The sequence below is a fragment of the Falco rusticolus genome, chromosome Z (genome assembly GCF_015220075.1).
Source record: "Falco rusticolus isolate bFalRus1 chromosome Z, bFalRus1.pri, whole genome shotgun sequence".
NCBI classification, from domain to species: Eukaryota; Metazoa; Chordata; class Aves; order Falconiformes; family Falconidae; genus Falco; species Falco rusticolus.
The window spans coordinates 55,018,583-55,038,288 of record NC_051210.1 but is presented as its reverse complement, the minus strand read 5'-3'; the positions used below and the strand labels follow the sequence as shown (position 1 = coordinate 55,038,288).

At 34.6% G+C, this 19,706-nt stretch overlaps 1 protein-coding gene across 3 annotated transcripts in view; it reads right to left on the bottom strand.

Annotated features, from left to right (window-relative positions):
- The window catches only part of RFX3 (regulatory factor X3), a 127,990-nt gene that overhangs the window by 34,396 nt on the left and 73,888 nt on the right, over positions 1 to 19,706 (bottom strand). For 2 of the 3 annotated variants that reach the window (XM_037373169.1, XM_037373170.1), the window contains exons 4-5: positions 13,901 to 14,159; positions 2,394 to 2,468 (exon numbers count right to left, since the gene is read on the bottom strand). In XM_037373169.1, coding sequence (XP_037229066.1) covers positions 2,394 to 2,468; positions 13,901 to 14,159 — 334 coding nt within the window. The remainder of the gene's footprint in view (positions 1 to 2,393; positions 2,469 to 13,900; positions 14,160 to 19,706) is intronic. The other variant, XM_037373168.1, reaches the window with a different exon arrangement.

Genomic DNA, 19,706 nt, shown 5'->3' with positions numbered 1-19,706 from the left:
AAGTGCAGTTAATACATAATTTTAAAAGGAAAATTATCTCCAAACATTGTATAACTACTGTAAACAACATTAAAAAATCAACCATGTCTCTACCAAAATTTAATATAATTCTAAAACTGAGCTGTTCAGATTTGAATCCTAGTTCTTTAATTCATAGTACTGACTGTATTATGTAAGTAAAATGGGTAAAGGTATGAAATATTTACAGACAGACCTGTTCAATTGACTCCAATTAAGCTGCAATGTTTATAAAACATTCAACTATCAAGTAATTAAATAAGTCAATCTCATGCAGAAATAAATCGGGAAAGAAAAGAAAACAGAGGAGAAATGATGAACACCTTAAAATGAGCATACATGAATTTAGGCAAAAAAACCCCCACCAACAAACAAACAAACATACAAACAAAAACCTAGAAAACCTCTTAGAGGTATCAGGGTGAAAATTCCTATCCCAAAACTAGCATTCTCCCACAAATCAATAGATCATCTGCAAAGTGCAACTTAATTAAACTGACAATGCAGAATTCTATTTTAAAACCTATTAAACACAATTATTTTAATCAATTCCAACCCAAAACATTGGAGGTCAAAATCAACAACAGTTTAAAGAGACAAAGACTGCACCTATACTTAAACTTCCTCCATACTGTCCTTGAGTTTAAAGGCAGTAAGCATCGCCTTAAAAATAGGCAAAACATCCAGCAAATTTGATCTAGATTGGTAGATTGGTAACTTCTTCCAAAATGACCAAGGCTAGGAAAGAGTGATTGCCATGAAAATATGCCATGAAAATATTTTTTTTTTCCTCACAGTCAAAGATATACCCCTATCTGAATACTTTTTAAAAAGCTTTCATAGTCAGGAAAGGAGTATCATGAAAAAACTTCACAGCTGGATGAGAATCTCATTATTAGAAACACATTGTGAACAGTGCATAGCACCAGAAACAAGTGGAACATAGTACACTGGGGCATAGCAGCTTATCTTATATTTCTTCTTGGTTTTATATGAAGATTCTGGAGTTCATAACAGGGTTAAACACAAAATTATCAATAGTTCAAGTGTTCCAAATCTTAAAGTAAATTTCTGTCACTTTGTTAGAAAAAGTTACGGTCCCTTTAAAAATTATATTTAAACAATAATTTTTATATTATCTGTCTAATATTATCTATTATTATTTAGATAATAATTTTGATATTGTCTTATCTTCAAAAAAATTGTTTCATAAACATCCAAAGTCCTTCTGTATAACATTTTGTGTAACTTTTTGTAAAACGATTTTCCTCTTTCAGTTTGGGCATTTTGTAGAGGAAAAAAAGTTTGCTTAAGATTTCCAGAAAACATTTCTTTTTTTGACTTTGACATAACTAGACCCATACAGAAAAAATCCAGAATCCAAATCCAAACCTGCTTAAACATACATTTTTAATTTGATTTCTGAGGAACAGCTTCTACCACTATATTCTTACATTAAAACCAAATTAAATTTCTTCTGTAAAACAATAAATAAATTTGAATTCATACAATTAGTAAAGCTGAGAAGGAAAAAAAGAGGTAAGATGAATACAAGCTAACATGGAAAAAATACAAAGTACAAACCCACAAATACCAACAGAAAATAAATATTTCAAGAAAGACCAGCAACTTACAAAGTCATATTATTATTTATATAAGTTTAAAACTAACTTTGGGTCTTTTTCCATTATTTTAAAGTACATATAATGGATTTATCACTATATTTTGGAGATCATGTTTTGACACAAAGATCTTTTAGCTTTGTATATGGGAAGTTCTTAACTGAGATTTGCAGAGTAAGAACAAAGCAAAAGGCAGCTGAACAAGACATTTTTGTGTACTTCAAATTAAGACAACGCTTTCATTTTTTTTCCAAGTCATCATAAGGACCTTTAGGATTCTGAAGCAAGTAATTTAATAATTCTATTCAGAACAAATGAAGAAACACCTAAAAATAATCTAACAATATTATTTAAGTATGCTGTGTGTTCCTTCTTTCCCTCTTCACATGCCCCGAAATATAGGGCACACAGACTTTGCTTTGTCAGCAACTTTATTTAAAATGTCAAAAGCCAGCTAATCTAGAATTATTTGAACTTCACCTTAACATTTACACTATAATCTGCAAAACAGTCACATGTGTAACTTCTCTTCACATAGGTGTGGAGCACAGGAAACAGTAACACTCTGCAATATACCATAAAGACATTTCACCTGACAAATTAAAGCCACGGGTGATGTAGTAGAAGACTACAAACCACTAAGGTGAGAAGATCAAGAGCAAAAAGTAGTAATAAAATAAAACAAACATTTAGAGGCAGGCTAAGCATGCAGAACAAGCAAGAGAAAGTATATGTGAAGAAGAAACAACTTACATGGCTGTTGAGAAGAGAGCTTCTGTGAGTGGACAGACCATCAGACTTTTGCAGTGTCTCAATCGCCATTTCAATCTGATAATAGATGTCATTAAAAAAAGGACTCAAGACAAGATAGCAAAAAAGCCTGATCAGAGAAGTTTCGACAGATTGCTTACAGATCAATCAAAATGCCTGCTTTATTCCTGGCTACAGCATATGTTCTACTAAGAGGCCTCATTCCAGAGTACCAGTGAACACACACCTCAGAAAGGCATTTTGCTCGCATATATACTGCACGATCACTGCCTCAAAGTTCATTTTGCCTTCCAACCTGCTCAGGAAACTAAATTAGTAGATCTACTGGTGAGCTGCACTGAAACAAAAATAACCCTGATTGAACAAAAATATAATCAATAATATTAAAAAATAAATAAGCAGAATTTTAAGAAAGGTCCCCATATGTTTTCCCTTCAACTGCATCAGAAACATACATGTACAGCTTGCAATAAAAACTGAATTAGAAACAAAACTTTAGCTCTCTGGAATCACAGAATCAAATCCCACACTCAAATAATTCAATAGGTTTTTGACCATTAGTTTCTCTGGGACAGGACATCCCCCTTACTGCTGCCAGCACTATGCTTTGAATATCCCCAGTTGCTAAAGTAAATGGAAAGTCAGGAGTTACACAGACTACAGGATCCAGCTTTTGGGAGAGCAGATTTTTTGATAATAATTTTGCCTTTTAAAAGGAGAAGAAAACATAGCCCTACTAAAATACAAAGTAGTATCTCTTCAAATGCACCTGTACGAATACTCTCACATCCATTCTCATAATTTTCTTTTTTAATATCAATGGATATTTTGATCGGTTCAGTAATGACAGCACTAAAATAATAAAAAAAAAGAACCTAAGTATAGTTGAACTGGGGAGCTACAAGGGCAAATACAACAATGAAAATGACAGAGACAATGGGATGCACAGTAACAAGGCACATAATTAATCAGCTACATTAAATGGCCAAAATGAAAGCAATGGAAACCACTACTTATACTTTCAAACACAGTTATCATTCTCTGTGTAGATGTTTTTTAAAGAGCCCTCGCTATCCTACTTCAAATATCACAGTACTATCCAAAATTTTAGTGGCATAATTTATCAATATTGGCTGAACTCACTCACTGTATAGCAGAAACTGAAAAATACAACAGTTGATATTTGAATTTACTGTACATATAAAATTAGCTTTTCCCTTTTTTACAGGGCAACTGACAAGTTTTTATTGTAATAATTGAGAGAATTCACTTCTTGCTTCTCTCTTACAACTGCTTAATATTAGCTATACTAGCTTTTTTTATAAAAAGTACATTATTAAAAATACACAATTACTATGTAAGAAAACATACTCTTACACAGCAATAATGGTGCAGGTTTTTTAATACTCTGATTTCTTGTTGCTTCAGTGGAAAATACTATGAAGCCAAAATATTCAATCACACAGGAAAAATCAAATTTTAAAAGCATGCCACATGACAAAGGCTACAAGTTTAAAACACCATCACATTATGCTCAACTTATTATAAACTGTAGCCATACAGTTTGCCATCTTAACACAACACTACAACCAAACAATGAAGACCATATACACATTTAAATCCTAATTCCGAATCTTAGGCTATTTGTTTTATAATGCTTAGTCCACAGAAGTACTATAGTACTGCGGTTAAACCTTCTGCTGCTCACTGCCACTACCATTTTGTTGCAGCAACTTGCAGCCTTGTTTGTTCAGAGAATCAATTTGTTAACACCTTGTAGTAATTGCACTTAAGGAGTGGCACTACAGGTGACACTCATTCCTCGCTGCCATATTGCTTCAATGCCTTTTGGTGATATGCAATGAGCCAAATGAGGAAACTGTTTCTTTTTTGTCATCTGGGACATTTTTGTTGCTGAAGTTTCTTTTAGAAGTAGATTTTATCGCTGTGGCCATTGAAGACAATGAATCTTGTGTTCACTTTTATTGCATGGTATAAGCAGTGCTGGACCACCACTACAACATGCTAAATACTTCATCAAGCTCAGAAAGACGTGTGTTCTATACTTAAAACACATCTTCATCATATTCTGCTAGGGCAAGCTTCAAGAAAAAACTTTTCTCAATACTAATTATCTTGTTCACTATTTCTAGTCTAAATTTTGTTAGAATGAAATTTCAGCCTTATCTGACAGATACACGTCCCTTCAATGACAGAAAGACCTTCTTCCTATGTAGACTATACAATCACTTAACTATTTTTGAGCATAAAATACTTCTGATTTGCAGAAAGATTTTCTAGACAGTAGGTCTAGAGCCATCTAGACTTACTAGACATCTAGACAAGTCTAGAGCTCAAAGTCATCTTGCTCTTTCTGAAAATTTCTGTCTACCTCTTGTTTTCTTCCATTCCTCAGGGCTCAATTCTAAGGCCAGTTCTGTTCAGTATTTTTATGAATTATCCGGATGCAGGAGTTGAATGCACCATTAGCAAGTCTGCTGATGATACCAAACCAGGAGGTCCTGTTGACGCTCTTCAGGGATGAGAGGCTTTGCAGAAGGATCTGAATAAATTGAGGCACTGGACAGCCAACAGTGACATGAAAGTGACAACTCAAAACGCTGGATTCCACACCTGGGACAGAGAAATGCCAGGCACAAGTTCAAACTGGGAGAGGAGTGGCTGGCGAGCAGCCCTGGGGAGAGGGCTCTGGGGGTGCTGGGTGGCAGCAGGCTCCGTGTGAGTCGGCCACGTGCCCTGGCAGCCCAGGGGCAAACGGCACCTGGGGGACACCAAACACAGCGTGACCAGCAGTGGAAGAGGCGACCAGCCTGCTGCGCTCAGCGGTGGCGCAGCTGCACGCGGGGTACTGTGTGCACGCAGCTCTGGGCCCTCCACTTCAGCAGGACGTGAATTCAGGCCCTTGAGCGCATCCAGAGGGCAACAAAGCTGGTGACAGGGCTGGGAGGAATGTCCCGTGAGGGGAGCCTAAGGCTTCGGGCTTGTCCAGTCTGGAGAGAAGGAGGCTGAGGGGTGACCTCGTGGCTCTCTGCAGCTCCCTGAGGAGGGGAAGTGGCGGGAGGCGCTGAGCTCTTCTCCCTGGGACCCAGCGACAGGACAGGTGGGAATGGCGCAAAGCTGCGCCGGGGGAGGCTCAGGCTGGGCATTGGGAAGCATTGCTTTACCGAGGGGGTGGTCACACCCTGGAACAGGCGTCCTAGAGAGGTGGTCAGTGCCCCGAGCCCGTCCGTGTTTATGAGGCGCTTGGGCAATGCCCTTAACAATGTGCTTTAACTCCTGGTCAGCCCTGAAGCGGCCAGGCAGCTGGGCTAGGTGACAGTTTTAAGTCCCTTCCAACGGAAATATTCTATTTTATTCTAGTTTTTTATTCCAAGCTTTTGGGTTTTCAAGATGATCTATGTGACACAGAGTACTGTGTGTATAGGGAGTAACAGCTACCTGAGTAAAAAGTTGTTTATGTGAGGGATCTGTTCCTTCAAGCTTTTAAGTTTTTAGTTTTAAGTTTTTGCCAGGGCCTTTTATTTAGGTTCTAGAAAAACTGAAAAGAATTTCACCTCTATTCAAAACAGCATTTAAGCACATAATAGATGTTAGGTAATGTTAGGTAATGCACTGGGTTTTATTATGATTTTTATTATGGTATTTTGTGGAAAGAATATGAAAATAATTTTAACATTCAAAATTATATTCTGCATAAATACAATGGGAAGACTGATATCCTTGCAATTTTAGCGATAAGCAGTGAGATTCCAGGCACAACTAACTACATACACATCTGAAATGCTAAATGACAAGAATTACACATTCATTTATTTGAATGTTATCAGTCATACGTTTCTCCTGTTCTTCTCCTAACACAACTAAAAACATTTATTTATTAAAACGTTCTGACTGATAACTGAAATGTACACAATCAGTCCCACAGCAACTGCAACAAAACCATGTTAAATGTTACAGGACTGGCAGGAATGATAATCAGTTTGTATAGTAATATTTAACATGAGCAGACACTACATTAGAACATGATAGCTATGAAAAACGTGATTGTAAATTCTTCCTTCAACTTACTTTGTTTTCCAACTTGAAATACTGCCTGCATTATACTCTGACACAGTTGTTAATGATTAAGGTTATTTCCCTGGAGTTAAAAAATTCAACAGTTTGATCTCAGTATATGCATTTGGAATCCTACAATGTTCAGTCTTTACATGATCTACTGATTTGAAAGCTATTAACTGTTCTTGCTAGCCTATGTCTTAGTGTTCATTAACATGTTACTAGATAAATTATGCAGAATAGTCTCAGGTGTGTACAGCACAGACATAGAAAACACATATCCCAAACGCACTTTGAAAAAACTGCCTTCCTCTTAGGAAGAAGAAAGAAATAGTACTTTTTCATGAATCAACTTACTAACCAACAATTCAGCTAATTAAGATGAAGTATTTACAGTAAGTTGTTCTGAGTAGGTCAGGACATAAAGAAAACAACCTGCAGAAGTTTAAGCCCTGATTAATTTGCAATTAATCTGATACCCTACAATTTATTTTTTTTATCTGTTTCAATTTGCAAACCACCCTCCACCAGCAGCAAAGCAGGCAACTTTAGGTGGCATCTTAAAATTCAAAAAAGATAGCTCTGGTTTCTACCTCTACAGGCACCTCCCATTCAGAATGCCTTTTACCCACTTCCAAAGGTTTGCCCTTTTAGGCTTTAAAGGAAGTGAACTTCTTCTAAAGGAGCTTTCATCACATGCTCCATTATGAAGGAATTGCTAATTCATCATCATATGTGTATAAGAAAGATTAATTTGGTACAGCCACCTCCATCCTGCATACTTGTGACAACTGTGCTTATCTAAATAAGGTGTATACACATCATGAACTAACCTGAAGCTACAGGATAAATGGACTCAGGACTTTTGAAAATGTGACACTTTCACTCTTTTGGAATGCCACAAACATGCATTATGTACGGTGGCTTTCAATTCTGTTTCAGGAGAGTATTGATGTATGTCATACTGTTTTCCGAAACTTATGCCAGACCGTTGTGTTAGGCAGACAAGTTTGGCCAGGAAACATGAAGCCTGAAAATGAAATAGTATAGAACTAAGTATAGTTCTAGAAGTAGTATATATAGTTATATAAAGAGTATAACACTAAGAGAACTCAGGTCTAGCTTTTACAGGTGGAAGAATTAAATCTAAACGATTTGCACTCCTCACAACAGACAAAGCTGTAGCAGCACCTGTACACAGATTCTTTTAAAGGCTGTTGAAATGAAAGAAATGTAAATATAGAGGAAGGGGAGAACACAAAAAAAATTTGGTATTTTACATATGCTGACCTTAAAAGAATGCTGATAAACCTTAAAAACTTAGGAAAAAAGCTTTTTTGTTTTTCTAAAATTGCTTAATTTGTAAATACAACAAGTTTAATATATATAACAGACACGGGTCAAAATACCTGCTGCAAGTGCACACCTCCAGAGGTCTGAATGTACGTAAGGTGTGCATACTGACTAACAAATAGAATATGTTCTCTAGTGATTACAAAAGAATATATGGATGCAATGTAGGGGGAAAAGCACACCTAACAGCCACAGACTGGAAAAACAATAAATGTTTGCAGTTTAGGTCAGATTACTTTCTCCTTCCCAAATTTTCAAAATGAAACACTGCTGCCCATGTTTATCCTCCTTGCTGGAAGTTCTCAAACCTATGGTCAAATTGACCAATTCACTGTCTCTCACCTGGATCATCCAGTTATTTGAATACCTCATCTCTATTATATGCATCTTCAAACAGATTCTAAACTTTTTTTTCTTTGCGGTCATTTTCCCCAAATTTGGTACTTGTTAAAGGAAAACAAACAAACAAACAAATGAAATCCCCTGTCCACCTGATTATAAGGACTTCTAGAACATACATATTCCACCTAACACTGAAAAACACATGGAAATGCACTGGAGTTACTCACACCAGAAAATCAGAATTGATAAATTAAAAGGAAAGTTTACTTCAGATTATTATTAAAATGAAATTTGAAAACATTTATGGCAAGACAGCCTTAGAGACAGGTAGAGTGGCCATTTTTGAACAAATGTGTATTTAACCAGAAACAAAAAAATCCAGTCCTTGAAAAAGGTGATGCCTCCCTGCCATTGATGATCCGACTGTCATGAGAACATCAGTGGCAAGTCATCTTGCATGCAGCTTATGCATGTTCAAATAAAAGTAATTAACAGAAATTCTCCTCACAGATTCAAACATACCTATTTTTAATATCTTATGATTTAAAACCATGTGTTTCTTACAATATTATTTCATTAGTAATTGGAAAGTTACATGGGAATAAACTGAGTTTCCAACAACACTACATCTTGATTTTTGATACAAAAATACCAGAGTAAATATTCAATTGCCAAAATCGGCAACAACTTAAGAGGTGCTACCAGCCTTTTATGCAGAAAACACACCAAAAGCCAATGAATGAAAGCTGAAGCCTGACTGTATCAGGAAAGAAACAAGTAGTATAGGCAGGTGAAGCCAGAATGCAGACAGGGCAGGTGTTGCTGAACTTGGTAGGGTCATTCTCCCTTTTCCTTGCCTTATGAAAAGGGCACAGCCTCACCCAAAACACTACAGTGGAGAAGAAAGGCACTCAAGGGGGCAGAGAAAAAGATGTAAGTTACTTTGGCCACCTTGGTAGACTCAAACCTCTGGAAGAGAGAGGGAAAAGCCATGATGCTCCACAGCTCTGAAGAAGAAACCAAAACAGGAGGAAAAGTCTTGGAGGCAGGTTTGTAAAGGTACATGATCCACAAATCCTCTAAACTTCCCATCCCACCAGTTAGTTCATACATTAATACCTTTTTAGCAGTAATAGTGATTAACCATTCTTATGACTCATTTAAAAGAAAAAAAAATAAAATACTGCCTTCCTGTATCTGGAAACAGATGCCTGTTTTTACAAAAGATGCCACTGCGCTTAGTTGAAGAAGTCACAAGTAAATGTCTTTGCAGTATAAGAGGTCAAACCAAATGATCTAATAATCCTTTGTAGCACAAAAATCTGTGCATGTTTGATTTGGACAGAAATGGCCTTTTTTACACTAAGACGGACCCATCTAAATAAAAAATATCAGAAAAGTTAGGGAATGGAAGAGGAAAAAGTTCTTCTACTAGGAAAGTGATTAATAAATAAAATCTCATCTCAAACTATTTTCCAAATTATAACCCCTCCACCTTTAATGGACCACTTAAACATTTGGGGTTTTTTTGTTCTTAAAATAATTTCATAAATGCATATAGTTATATATGCCTTCCAAAAAATTATATTATCAGGATATGGTATTTATACCGGGCTTTCTTACTTCCTGTTGTTCTCCCTCCACCAATTATGACACATTCTGGGTACGCACCATCCTTCCTTTAAAGCTACAAGTAAATTTCACACAGTGCTTTACTACCAGACATAATGTGTAGTGATACATTATATCCATATTAATTTTGATTTACTTTCTTGCACATTTAGATTTGTACTGAAATAGGACAAATCTCTGCAACAGTGTGAGTGGCGATCTCCTGTTGGTGGTGGTGACTGATTGACAACTGTATTGCAGATCAGTCATAAAGCTTGTTAGAAAATGAGACTAGTAGATGGGAGCCTCTCACTGGCTGCTAAGTGTAACACTTTATTACAAGAAACCATATGAATTTTTTAACCTTGTGATATTATGAACTGTGTTTGTTAGATCACCCTGTCCTATCACAAGAACAGTCCTAGATATTTACATATGGAAAAAAAAACCTGGAAGCACATTTAGATTCCATTATTAACATGGCAATCCAATTTTCTAGTTAGTCTCTTAAATACAGTTGCCTCTTCTTTAACAACAGCTGCCAATAAACTGAACAGGATTTTTAATTACTCTCATACAGGTTTCACCATGAAAATTTATTTCAAATAGATACTCAGCTAGGATAAATCACTTCTTATTAAATGCAATCACAATTAATTCTCGACCAATACACAAATATTCACATGCAAACGGTCATTTTGGAAAGCTGTTTATCTACCTAATATCTAGAAGGTCTTACAATCTGAATGCCTGTCTGTTTCAGTGAAAAAATGCTTCATAGTAGGTGGGCAGTGGTTTAACAGACCAGCAAAAGACGTAATGGGAAGAGCAATGAAATCAATGAAAATGAAATGAGTAAAGAAATTGTCAACAACTGTCTTTCATGCACACTAACATAAATCACTACTGTATATAGGTTGGAATAGTTTTGATAGTGCACAACTAATATTTTGGCTATAAAAACACTATTATCTGCTACAGCTTAAGCAGGACAGCTTTCTTAAATGAACGTTTTGCAGAAATGAAAATGAATGAAATGTTACAAACAAAATATTTGCTCTTTATTAAACCCAAAGCAGAACTCAAAATTACATTAAACCATAAAGAAAATAATGTAAAGATAGACTTGATGTAAAAAGTCCCTGATTCTCTTTTATTGAATTCTGTATAAACCAAATCACACACCTGGAGAAAATTAAATTAGATTTTTAAGTTTCATTTCTCTAAGACACAGTTAATGAAATGGACTTATTTTATACATTTGACTTTTTAACCTGCAGCTGTTTTGTTTGTTTCTTTTAACTTAAGCTAAGTCTATCTGAAATACACAACATCAGTAACACAATTTGCTTGTTACCAAAGGTAATGATTTGATCAGTGACGGTGAATAACAACAAAACTAAGGAGTTATCAGTTGAAAACAGTAAACAGAACTTGTATCTCTATGGTAAAAGAGGGATTGTGTCAACCACATGTGTTAGTAAGTAAGTTCCTATTCATTTCTATATCCTTTGTCTCCATATGAAAATTCTCCAAACTAATTAAAAATCTGGAATATTTTCTGAGTATTACAGTAGCAAACCAGCCTAGATACACATTGTTTTGATGACCCCAATAAAGTATCTATACAAGAATGAAAAAAGTTATGATGGTAAAGGCCAAATGAGGATCAGAAGTGAAACAAGCTCTACCAATACAAGGTGTAATCCAAATAAAATACTACATTGATCTATTTTGCATAGTTTAATTATGCCTGCTAGTAAAATTAAAATAGTGCTTTAAAATTACAGTTTAAACTGAAACATGTGTTTCAACTGACTCTTGAGTACTTCAGCTGAACCATACACACCAAGAGCATACTACTATAAAATCTAAAATCATGTTGTCTCCCACTTCCTTAGCAAGAAAACTACTTCTAATATATACATTCTGTCTCATATTTACAGAATTATACTCTACAAAATAAATAGCACCTTAAAAAAACAGATAAAGCTATTTAGTGTTCAAAATGCAATTCAATACAATTAGCAGTATTTTTTTCTGTTCTTAAAGGCACTTTGATACAGCACTAGAAAAGCTACTTGAACCAAATAAAACAGGCTGCTTTATTGACACAAAGCAAGAGAAAGCTGTTGCTGAAGGTATAAACATTAGATTTTGTTAAATTTTAGTAAATTTTACTTTAAATTTGAGGAAAAACACAAAACAGTGTTTAATTTGCAAGACATAGCATGGAGTTTTGGTATCATTCAAATAATTCTAGGACATCAAACTTCAAAGTAAGCCTACTACTCCATTTGTGTTTACTGGATGCATTTAAGCCTCACTTGATTTTACATTCAGTTAAGCGTTGCCACTGACTGTATTCTGGTTTCACTGTGTAAAACAAATCTTACAGCATGATATGCAAAGCACAAATATGCATTTGCTCTTATTTGATTAAGGAGAAAACTAGCATGATCTCTAAAAGAGGCAATATTTTTATTCAACTGCAGAACGATTTAAAACAACTAAGAAAACAGAGGAATATCATTGCTACTTAAATATTTAAAGAAACATCACTTTTCAAATTTAATTCCACCTAGAAGACCTATTCCTTATTTTTGTGTATAGAAAATTATTTGTTTTGCCTGTGCTGTCAGGTGAAAAATTCCATGAAATATCTTCCAAATAAGTAAAATGAGACAGTACATAAAAGGAACAAAGAAAAGAGTTTAATTAAAGTCTTGATTTTAATTAAAGAAATCTGAAGGAGGAATGCTTTTTTTTTCCAGATCTTTTTTTCTATTAAAGACATATAAAATATAGACAAATGTTAATATATACTCTTTTTCTATTATTTTGTAACTCAAAACCAAAATTCTCTGTTGCTACCTGGAAGCTCACACTATGGTACTGATATTTATACTCTTCATGAATTATGACTCTTTGTAACTTTCATGCTCAGAAAATAATACTACACAGGTTTTGGATTAATTATTTTTTTTACATTGTACAAGAACTTTGTATTTATCCATACCAACCACTTTAAGAATCAAAACAAAAGAGATTTTATCAGCTCATCTAAACTATCCAATGGTATTGTAAATGTTCATCATAATTTCAAATAGAAGAGTATCAGATTTTCACTCATTACATTGGTTCCTAAAAATAAAGTCCCCTAATTTCATTGCCCTTTTGAGTATTGATGAATCTGTATTATTAATGATACTTTATATCCTTTACTATATTTTTCAACTCTTCCTACTCTGTATTTCACAATTCTCTTCACCATTACTTCCAAATCTACATCCAGATCAGAATACCCAGAAGAATTAGGTAAAAGTATTAGTTAGGGCTATGCAGCAAAGCTAGACTAGGTATAAACCCATTTTTCTAATTTTAGTAAGGGCTGATGGAGTACTCTCTTATGGAAAAGTCCTATGTTTATGTTTAAGTGTCCACAATATTATTGATCAGTCGTAACAGAATGAGTCTTCCCACAGCACTGTAAGACACTTCCACAATTAATTTTTAATTTGAACACTCTTTGGAGACATACCATAGATAAGTAAGAATAAAGCGTTAAATGGTAGTATCGTCCTCTGAAAAATTGGAAATATTTTGAAATAAGCCATTAAACCTACACTAAGACTGAGCAAACAAACTGAACAAATGCAGGGAAGTTTCATGTACCTATTTGTAAATTACATTATTTAACATTTACATCTAACAGTTATGATCAACAACACTGTGCTTTTCTTACATTTCCAGAAAAAAAACAAAATGTTAAAGGAGGCTGGTTTTAGTTCCTGAAAAATATTCAGCTTGGAAAAACTATTATGTGAGCACTCCAAAAGCATCCACTGATATTACTTGCATGCAAAAATTTAATGTATGAAATGTAAATATTTGCAAGCTGTCAAAGGAAAGATCTGCCTTCATGTTTAAGTATTCACAGTATTCCTACTCCTGTATTTTACACATATATTACTTACTTTACAAAAAGTACTTATTCTGACAACACAATATTGCTATACATTCTGTCACAAAAACCATGTCTGTCTGCAAGAACATTTCAGTAAGAAACTAGACTCAAAGAGTTTGTGTCAGTCTGAAATACTTACTGTCGCTGGGGAGGCCCGCGTTGTATGAGTCACTGAATGACCAGAATTTTCCATTGCATTGCCAATCAGATAGGTCCCTCCTGAGCTGCTAATGAGTTGTCCTCCTGTGACACCCATCTGAATCCCTCCAGTGCCCACCATGCTATGAGATGAGACCACTGTCGTCACCTGTGCAGAACTTCCTTGAGTATCAAAATAATTTCCCCCAGTGTTTTGGCTGTACATCTGGGTTTCTGTGTAAGGATAAGTTGTTGATCGGCTTCAAGAAAAAAAAAAAAAAACAACAAAAAAAACAAAAGGAAAAGGAAAAGAAATTATTTGTATCGTTCATTTAGCTGAGGGAAACATTGTAATTCTTGAAATATATACAGAATAGCTGTAACCAAATTAAACAAGAATGGCAAACAGTCTCTGCCTCCTCAGAGAACAACACTCATCAAGTCAAAGCACTAGATAACCAATTCAGTGACAATGTTAAACCAAGCATCCACCAAGCCCTTATAGAAATATTTGTCAGTCCTACCTAAAGAGGAGGAGAGAAAGAAAGTATGACAAAAATTGAGGTGGCAGGCAGAAAGAGCTCATCCAGTTATTAATACATTTCAAAACAATTAATTAAGAACCATCTTCTAAAACTATTTTAATCCAATGAAAAATATTTGAATTTTAGTCAGATATTCTAGATTTTGTCTACTGTGCTTGCTGCAGAATTACAAGCAATTCATACAAACATCAGTCAAGAGAGTCCAGTGTTCAAGAACCCTGTTATCTACTGTTTTTAAATTAATTAAAGCTCTTAGTTCAAGCTTCAAAATCAGACTTCACTGGTATTTTGGGAAATGCAGTTCTTTTTACAGGGTGAATTCAAAATCAGACATGAATTCATGTTATGATATAAACCTGCATTTAAGAAATAAAATGAAAACAGAACTATGACTTGTAAAAAGGTCACAAAGATGAAAGAAGTTAAAGATATGCAACAGCAACATTTTTAAAATCACTTTCAGCTATGAAACATTTATGCCTCATTAATCAGCTTACCCTAACAAACTACTCAGCTACTGAAATCTTCTATCATGTTTCACATTCTTAATTATTTATCTTGAATCATTACTCTTCATAGGTTATAATCTATTTATAGTTTTTGAATGTCCACGTACAAAATTTGATCTTCAAATCAATGTATTTCAAAACTGTGAAGTAAATGGCATTCATTATTTCAAAGGCCAGATTCCTCATTTTAGAAAAGTCTATTTGGAAATTTTAACCTGTTTCGTGACTGCTAAGCTTTGTATCTTGGCAAGCATGATACCATTAAATTTCTTATTTAATCATTAAAATCTGTACTATTGCTTGTAAACAACATGCAACACTATTTTGAAATTCAAAGTTCTCCATTAACGTGGAATATTAAAAGTATTATGATTCAGAGAAAACAGAGAGATGCCCAAACTCTGCGTAAGTCTCCATTTATTATCTGCCTAAGATTCATTTAGTATAATCACACAAAACACAAAATCAGATTTTTTATTTATGTAATGTAACATTACATATTTACAAAACCACTATGTAACTAAATGAGTTCAACAAAAAAATGCAGATACTTTTGTCCAAAAACAGAACAAGAGAAGGAAGCAGCATCCATTTCTTATGTAGTAAGCTGGTGGTTAATACACCTATCTAGGAACTTGAAGTCAGGCTTTTTTTTCTCTTTATCTAAATAGGAATTAAGTTTCTTATCAATATACAGAAAAGGCCATGGCCATTTACTGTTAGTTGTTATGTTTTTTAATTATGAAAACTTACACAAGATTAATTAATTACTAAACAATAGACTCAGAGATAATGATTCCTTTTTTAGCTTCAGAAACTTCATTACTTTTCAGGAACTGAAGATACAGCATCTTATCAACAACCAAAGTCAGAAATTTTGCTTTATTAACTATGGCCACAACAGTTTCTTCTTTCCACTTCAGAGACTTCCAGAAACTCCAAAATTTTAGTTTTAAAATCCTAAATGTTTCATAAGCCTTACACTACATGATTTGCTTTTACCCATCATTAAGCTACTTAAACATTTTCCTTTTCATTTGAGTATAGCAAAAGCCTCAAGATCAGCTGAAAGGAACAAAGTTAATGTGAAAGAAACACCTTGCAGTCTACTGAAAACAAAGCAAAATCATTATTTTAGGGACTAAAGCTCAAGAAGATAGTTAATTATTAACATTAACTATTAACATTTCTTTTAGAGAGTTAAAAATCAGTTGATCTTTGCATTGTAATAACCTATGTATGTGTTTAAGTATGTGCAGGTCCCGATTAATCTGTTTTATCATGTCAACGTATCATTGTGATACCTTATGATACCATTGTGATATCATTTATCTTGTGATATGCAAGATAACCAAATGTTTTAAGGTCACTGCATGCAGTAACATGACCCCTCAACATAAAACAGTAGCAAAGAGGAAAACAAGATGTTAATATCCTTCAGACACACAGAAGGATAACTTAAATTAAGGAAGTGATCTTCTACTTCTCCATAGCACTTGCAGCACAAACATGCAACACTTTCTCAAATAATCTGATATATATCATACAGTCAGTTCTTTCCCATTGCAAAACACTCCTAACTCTTCTTTTCTTCAACAGATGCATATAAAGATGATCTAGGGACTAATTGCAGTGTAACTGAAGTCTTCTGGCTCTTTATGAGAACACCTTATTGATATATTATGGCTTGTGATACAAGGCAGGCAACAGAATCTAATAGCTCCTTCTATCAAAATGCTGTGAAATTCAGTATTTACTAGAATGTGGCCTTAGAAAGATCATCAGAATTACTAATAAATTTGAAGTCCAAGTAGTTAGGCTGCAGAATTCTAGTTTCCAGAAGGCTGTGCAAACTAGATGATGTTTACCCTGAAAGCGAGTTACACGAAGTCAGACGCTGTGTGAATTCCATTTAAAATAAGCAAGCCTGGAAAATGTGTCCAATGTTGAAACCCCACACTGAATATTAATGACACCAGCATGAGTTCGACTAGCATTGCAAGGTACAATAGCTCAAGGAATCCCCTATTATGCCTTATTGCTTACACACATATTGTAATAATTTGTGAAGTATAATGCTAGAAATAAAACACATGGAGTTGTGGTATAAAGTTCTTAATAAAATGATGGGGTTTGGCACATGAAAACAGAAACTATGAGTTCATTAAAGCCCAGCCTTAGCATACAAATTAAGCACAATGTCTTGCATTGTATTACAGACACTAACATAACATTACTGAGCTTAACTTTTTAAAAGTTCTTTTTGTCTTTTCACTTCTGTCTCTTCAAAGACACTGGCACATTGAAGAAAGGAGACAAAACCAACAGCTCAGAAAGAATAAACCTTTTTGTTGTCCTCCCTTAGTTTTCAGTGTACACACATGGAAAATAATTTATTCCCAGTTGCATCTATGATTTGATTCTATGCCACGACAACATATCTCAGTAATACACATAGGGTGATCATGGCCCCAGATTTTCTTTCAGCAAGCAGTTGATCGGACAGACTTACTTTTCCTGCATTTATATCTGCTTAGAAAACATAAGCCTACAGACTTATGCTGGTTTTATTTATGTCTTAGAAGTCTACCTGGTTGAAAGATTTTTCCATTACCCTGTGTTTTAGTAAAAAAAAAAAACAACACAAAAATATTTATTTCCCTTTTTCAAGAATTGAGAAATGCAGCGTCTTTAAATAAAAATTCTCAAATCAGGTTAGAAGTCCAGACAAGTTAACTCAAGTGCAGTTTGTGTTTATTTAAAATTAGTTTTTAACCTGAAATTACATACCAGTAACTTCTGTATCTTGGAAGATAAGTAATTAACTACTGAATTCTTATCACTAGCTGTAGACACTGACTTGGAAAAATCAAGTCTTGGGTAAAATGCACATAAACCTATCCTTCTCCTTGAAGTTCTATACCTTTTATACCGTAACTTGAAATACCAGCATCCCTTCACAGTGGCTGTACAACAAAAAAAAAAAAAGCATCTTAATTCAAACAAGAAATCCTTTCATTGTCAATTGTTTAGTTCTTCTGTAATTCTAATTCAAACAAACAAGTAGCATAATAATTATCTTACTCATCAAGTAATAACCTCAGAATTGCTGTTGTGGGTTTTGGTATGGATTACTACATAGCTTAGCAGGCAGGCACGTAAGTATTTTTTCAGTGTAATCTCTGTAATGCAAGTTAGCCTTTTATGGTACTTAATTAACTAAGGTATTATTTCCTGGGATATAAATATGATAAACACTAGATTAAAATAAATATTTCAGGACATACTGTTATTTATACAGAGTAGCTAATGCTCATGATAATGCTATGGTATTGCAATACGGTAGAAAACCTCTGTGCATAAAAGCTAAGAGAGTCTTTCATGCCAGAACAATATCCTCAAACTCCTTTAAGATTTTAGTATAATCCTGTAGTCCTTCAGCTGATAGTCAGCTTCACAGAAACTAGAGAGAACAGAATCCTTTGTCTAACACCAAAGGAAGGCCTTATCACAGTCAACGCATTGGTGCAGCCTCTGGAGGTGGTGTATCACAAGCAATGGGAAGAAAGGGAGGTGCCATACACCCTAACACTGACACAACAGAACATGATACAGCAGTTGAATGATAATGGAGAGGGCTAAAGCATCTCTCTCATCCTGCGTCATACAACCTCCTGCCTCCCAACCAAGAAATCTACTCCTGTAACCAGAATACCGATTCAGGGCTTTTTAATAACAGATAAAATCCCAATGAAGCAATAACCTTCATCCACAAAAGCCTCCTCAACTGATCTAAAGACAGATATGGAGGAACTGATAAGACAGTAAATAATAATTTTCTTTCACCAATCCCCCTTTATCAAATGGAACTGCTAAAACCAAAGATCAAAACCTACACCATGAAAGGGCAATTAATGAATCTATAACCAGAGAACAAATATTCAAAGTAAGAAATTTTCTCTGTGATAGTGAATAGTTCATCTGCCTTATGCATATATAATCTCTCAATACAGACAACTAAAAATATATCAGCCAGAAAAAGTTTTATAAAATTTACCTAGAATAGAGCTGCATTATTCCATATAAAGGTATTCTGATTTATCATATTCAAAAATTAAAGTAAACATGTTACTGACAGGCATTCATTATCAATAAAAAAAGAATGGACATCTTTAACATCCAGTCCAAGATCTTTTTCCACATGGAAATAAAGCAATACAAGCACACACAATGCACAACTGCAGGAAAACTCAGTTAAGAGGGAATGAAGAAAATGAAAACAGCAGAAATCTTATAAACAGTATTCTCACGACTTGTAAGTTAGACAGACAAGGGAACCTTAGTTACAGATCTCTAAAAATTCTGATGAAGTACTGCAGACCTATAGCCCAAAAAATATGGTATTACCACTGTCAGAAACATGTCACAGGATTTGTAATAAACCCTCAAGACCTCAAGACTTGGACTTGTCAGGCTTCCTTGTCTAGACTTGTCTGTGACAGCCTAGAGCTATGTTCTAGCTTAGCTGTAACAGTAATTGTCAAACAATCAGATAAATATTACTTCATCTGTTTCTGTTTTAGCTTAGCTTTCTACGATTGTGTGGTGTAAAGCCCATTGTTAAAATGCTGATGCTCTAACAGACAGTAATATCAAATAGCTATTTTGTGTAGAATAAACAATCCATGTCCCTAGATTAAAAATGTAGCAAAGAGGATAATAAGCATGGGATGACAGTATTCAAGAAATACGC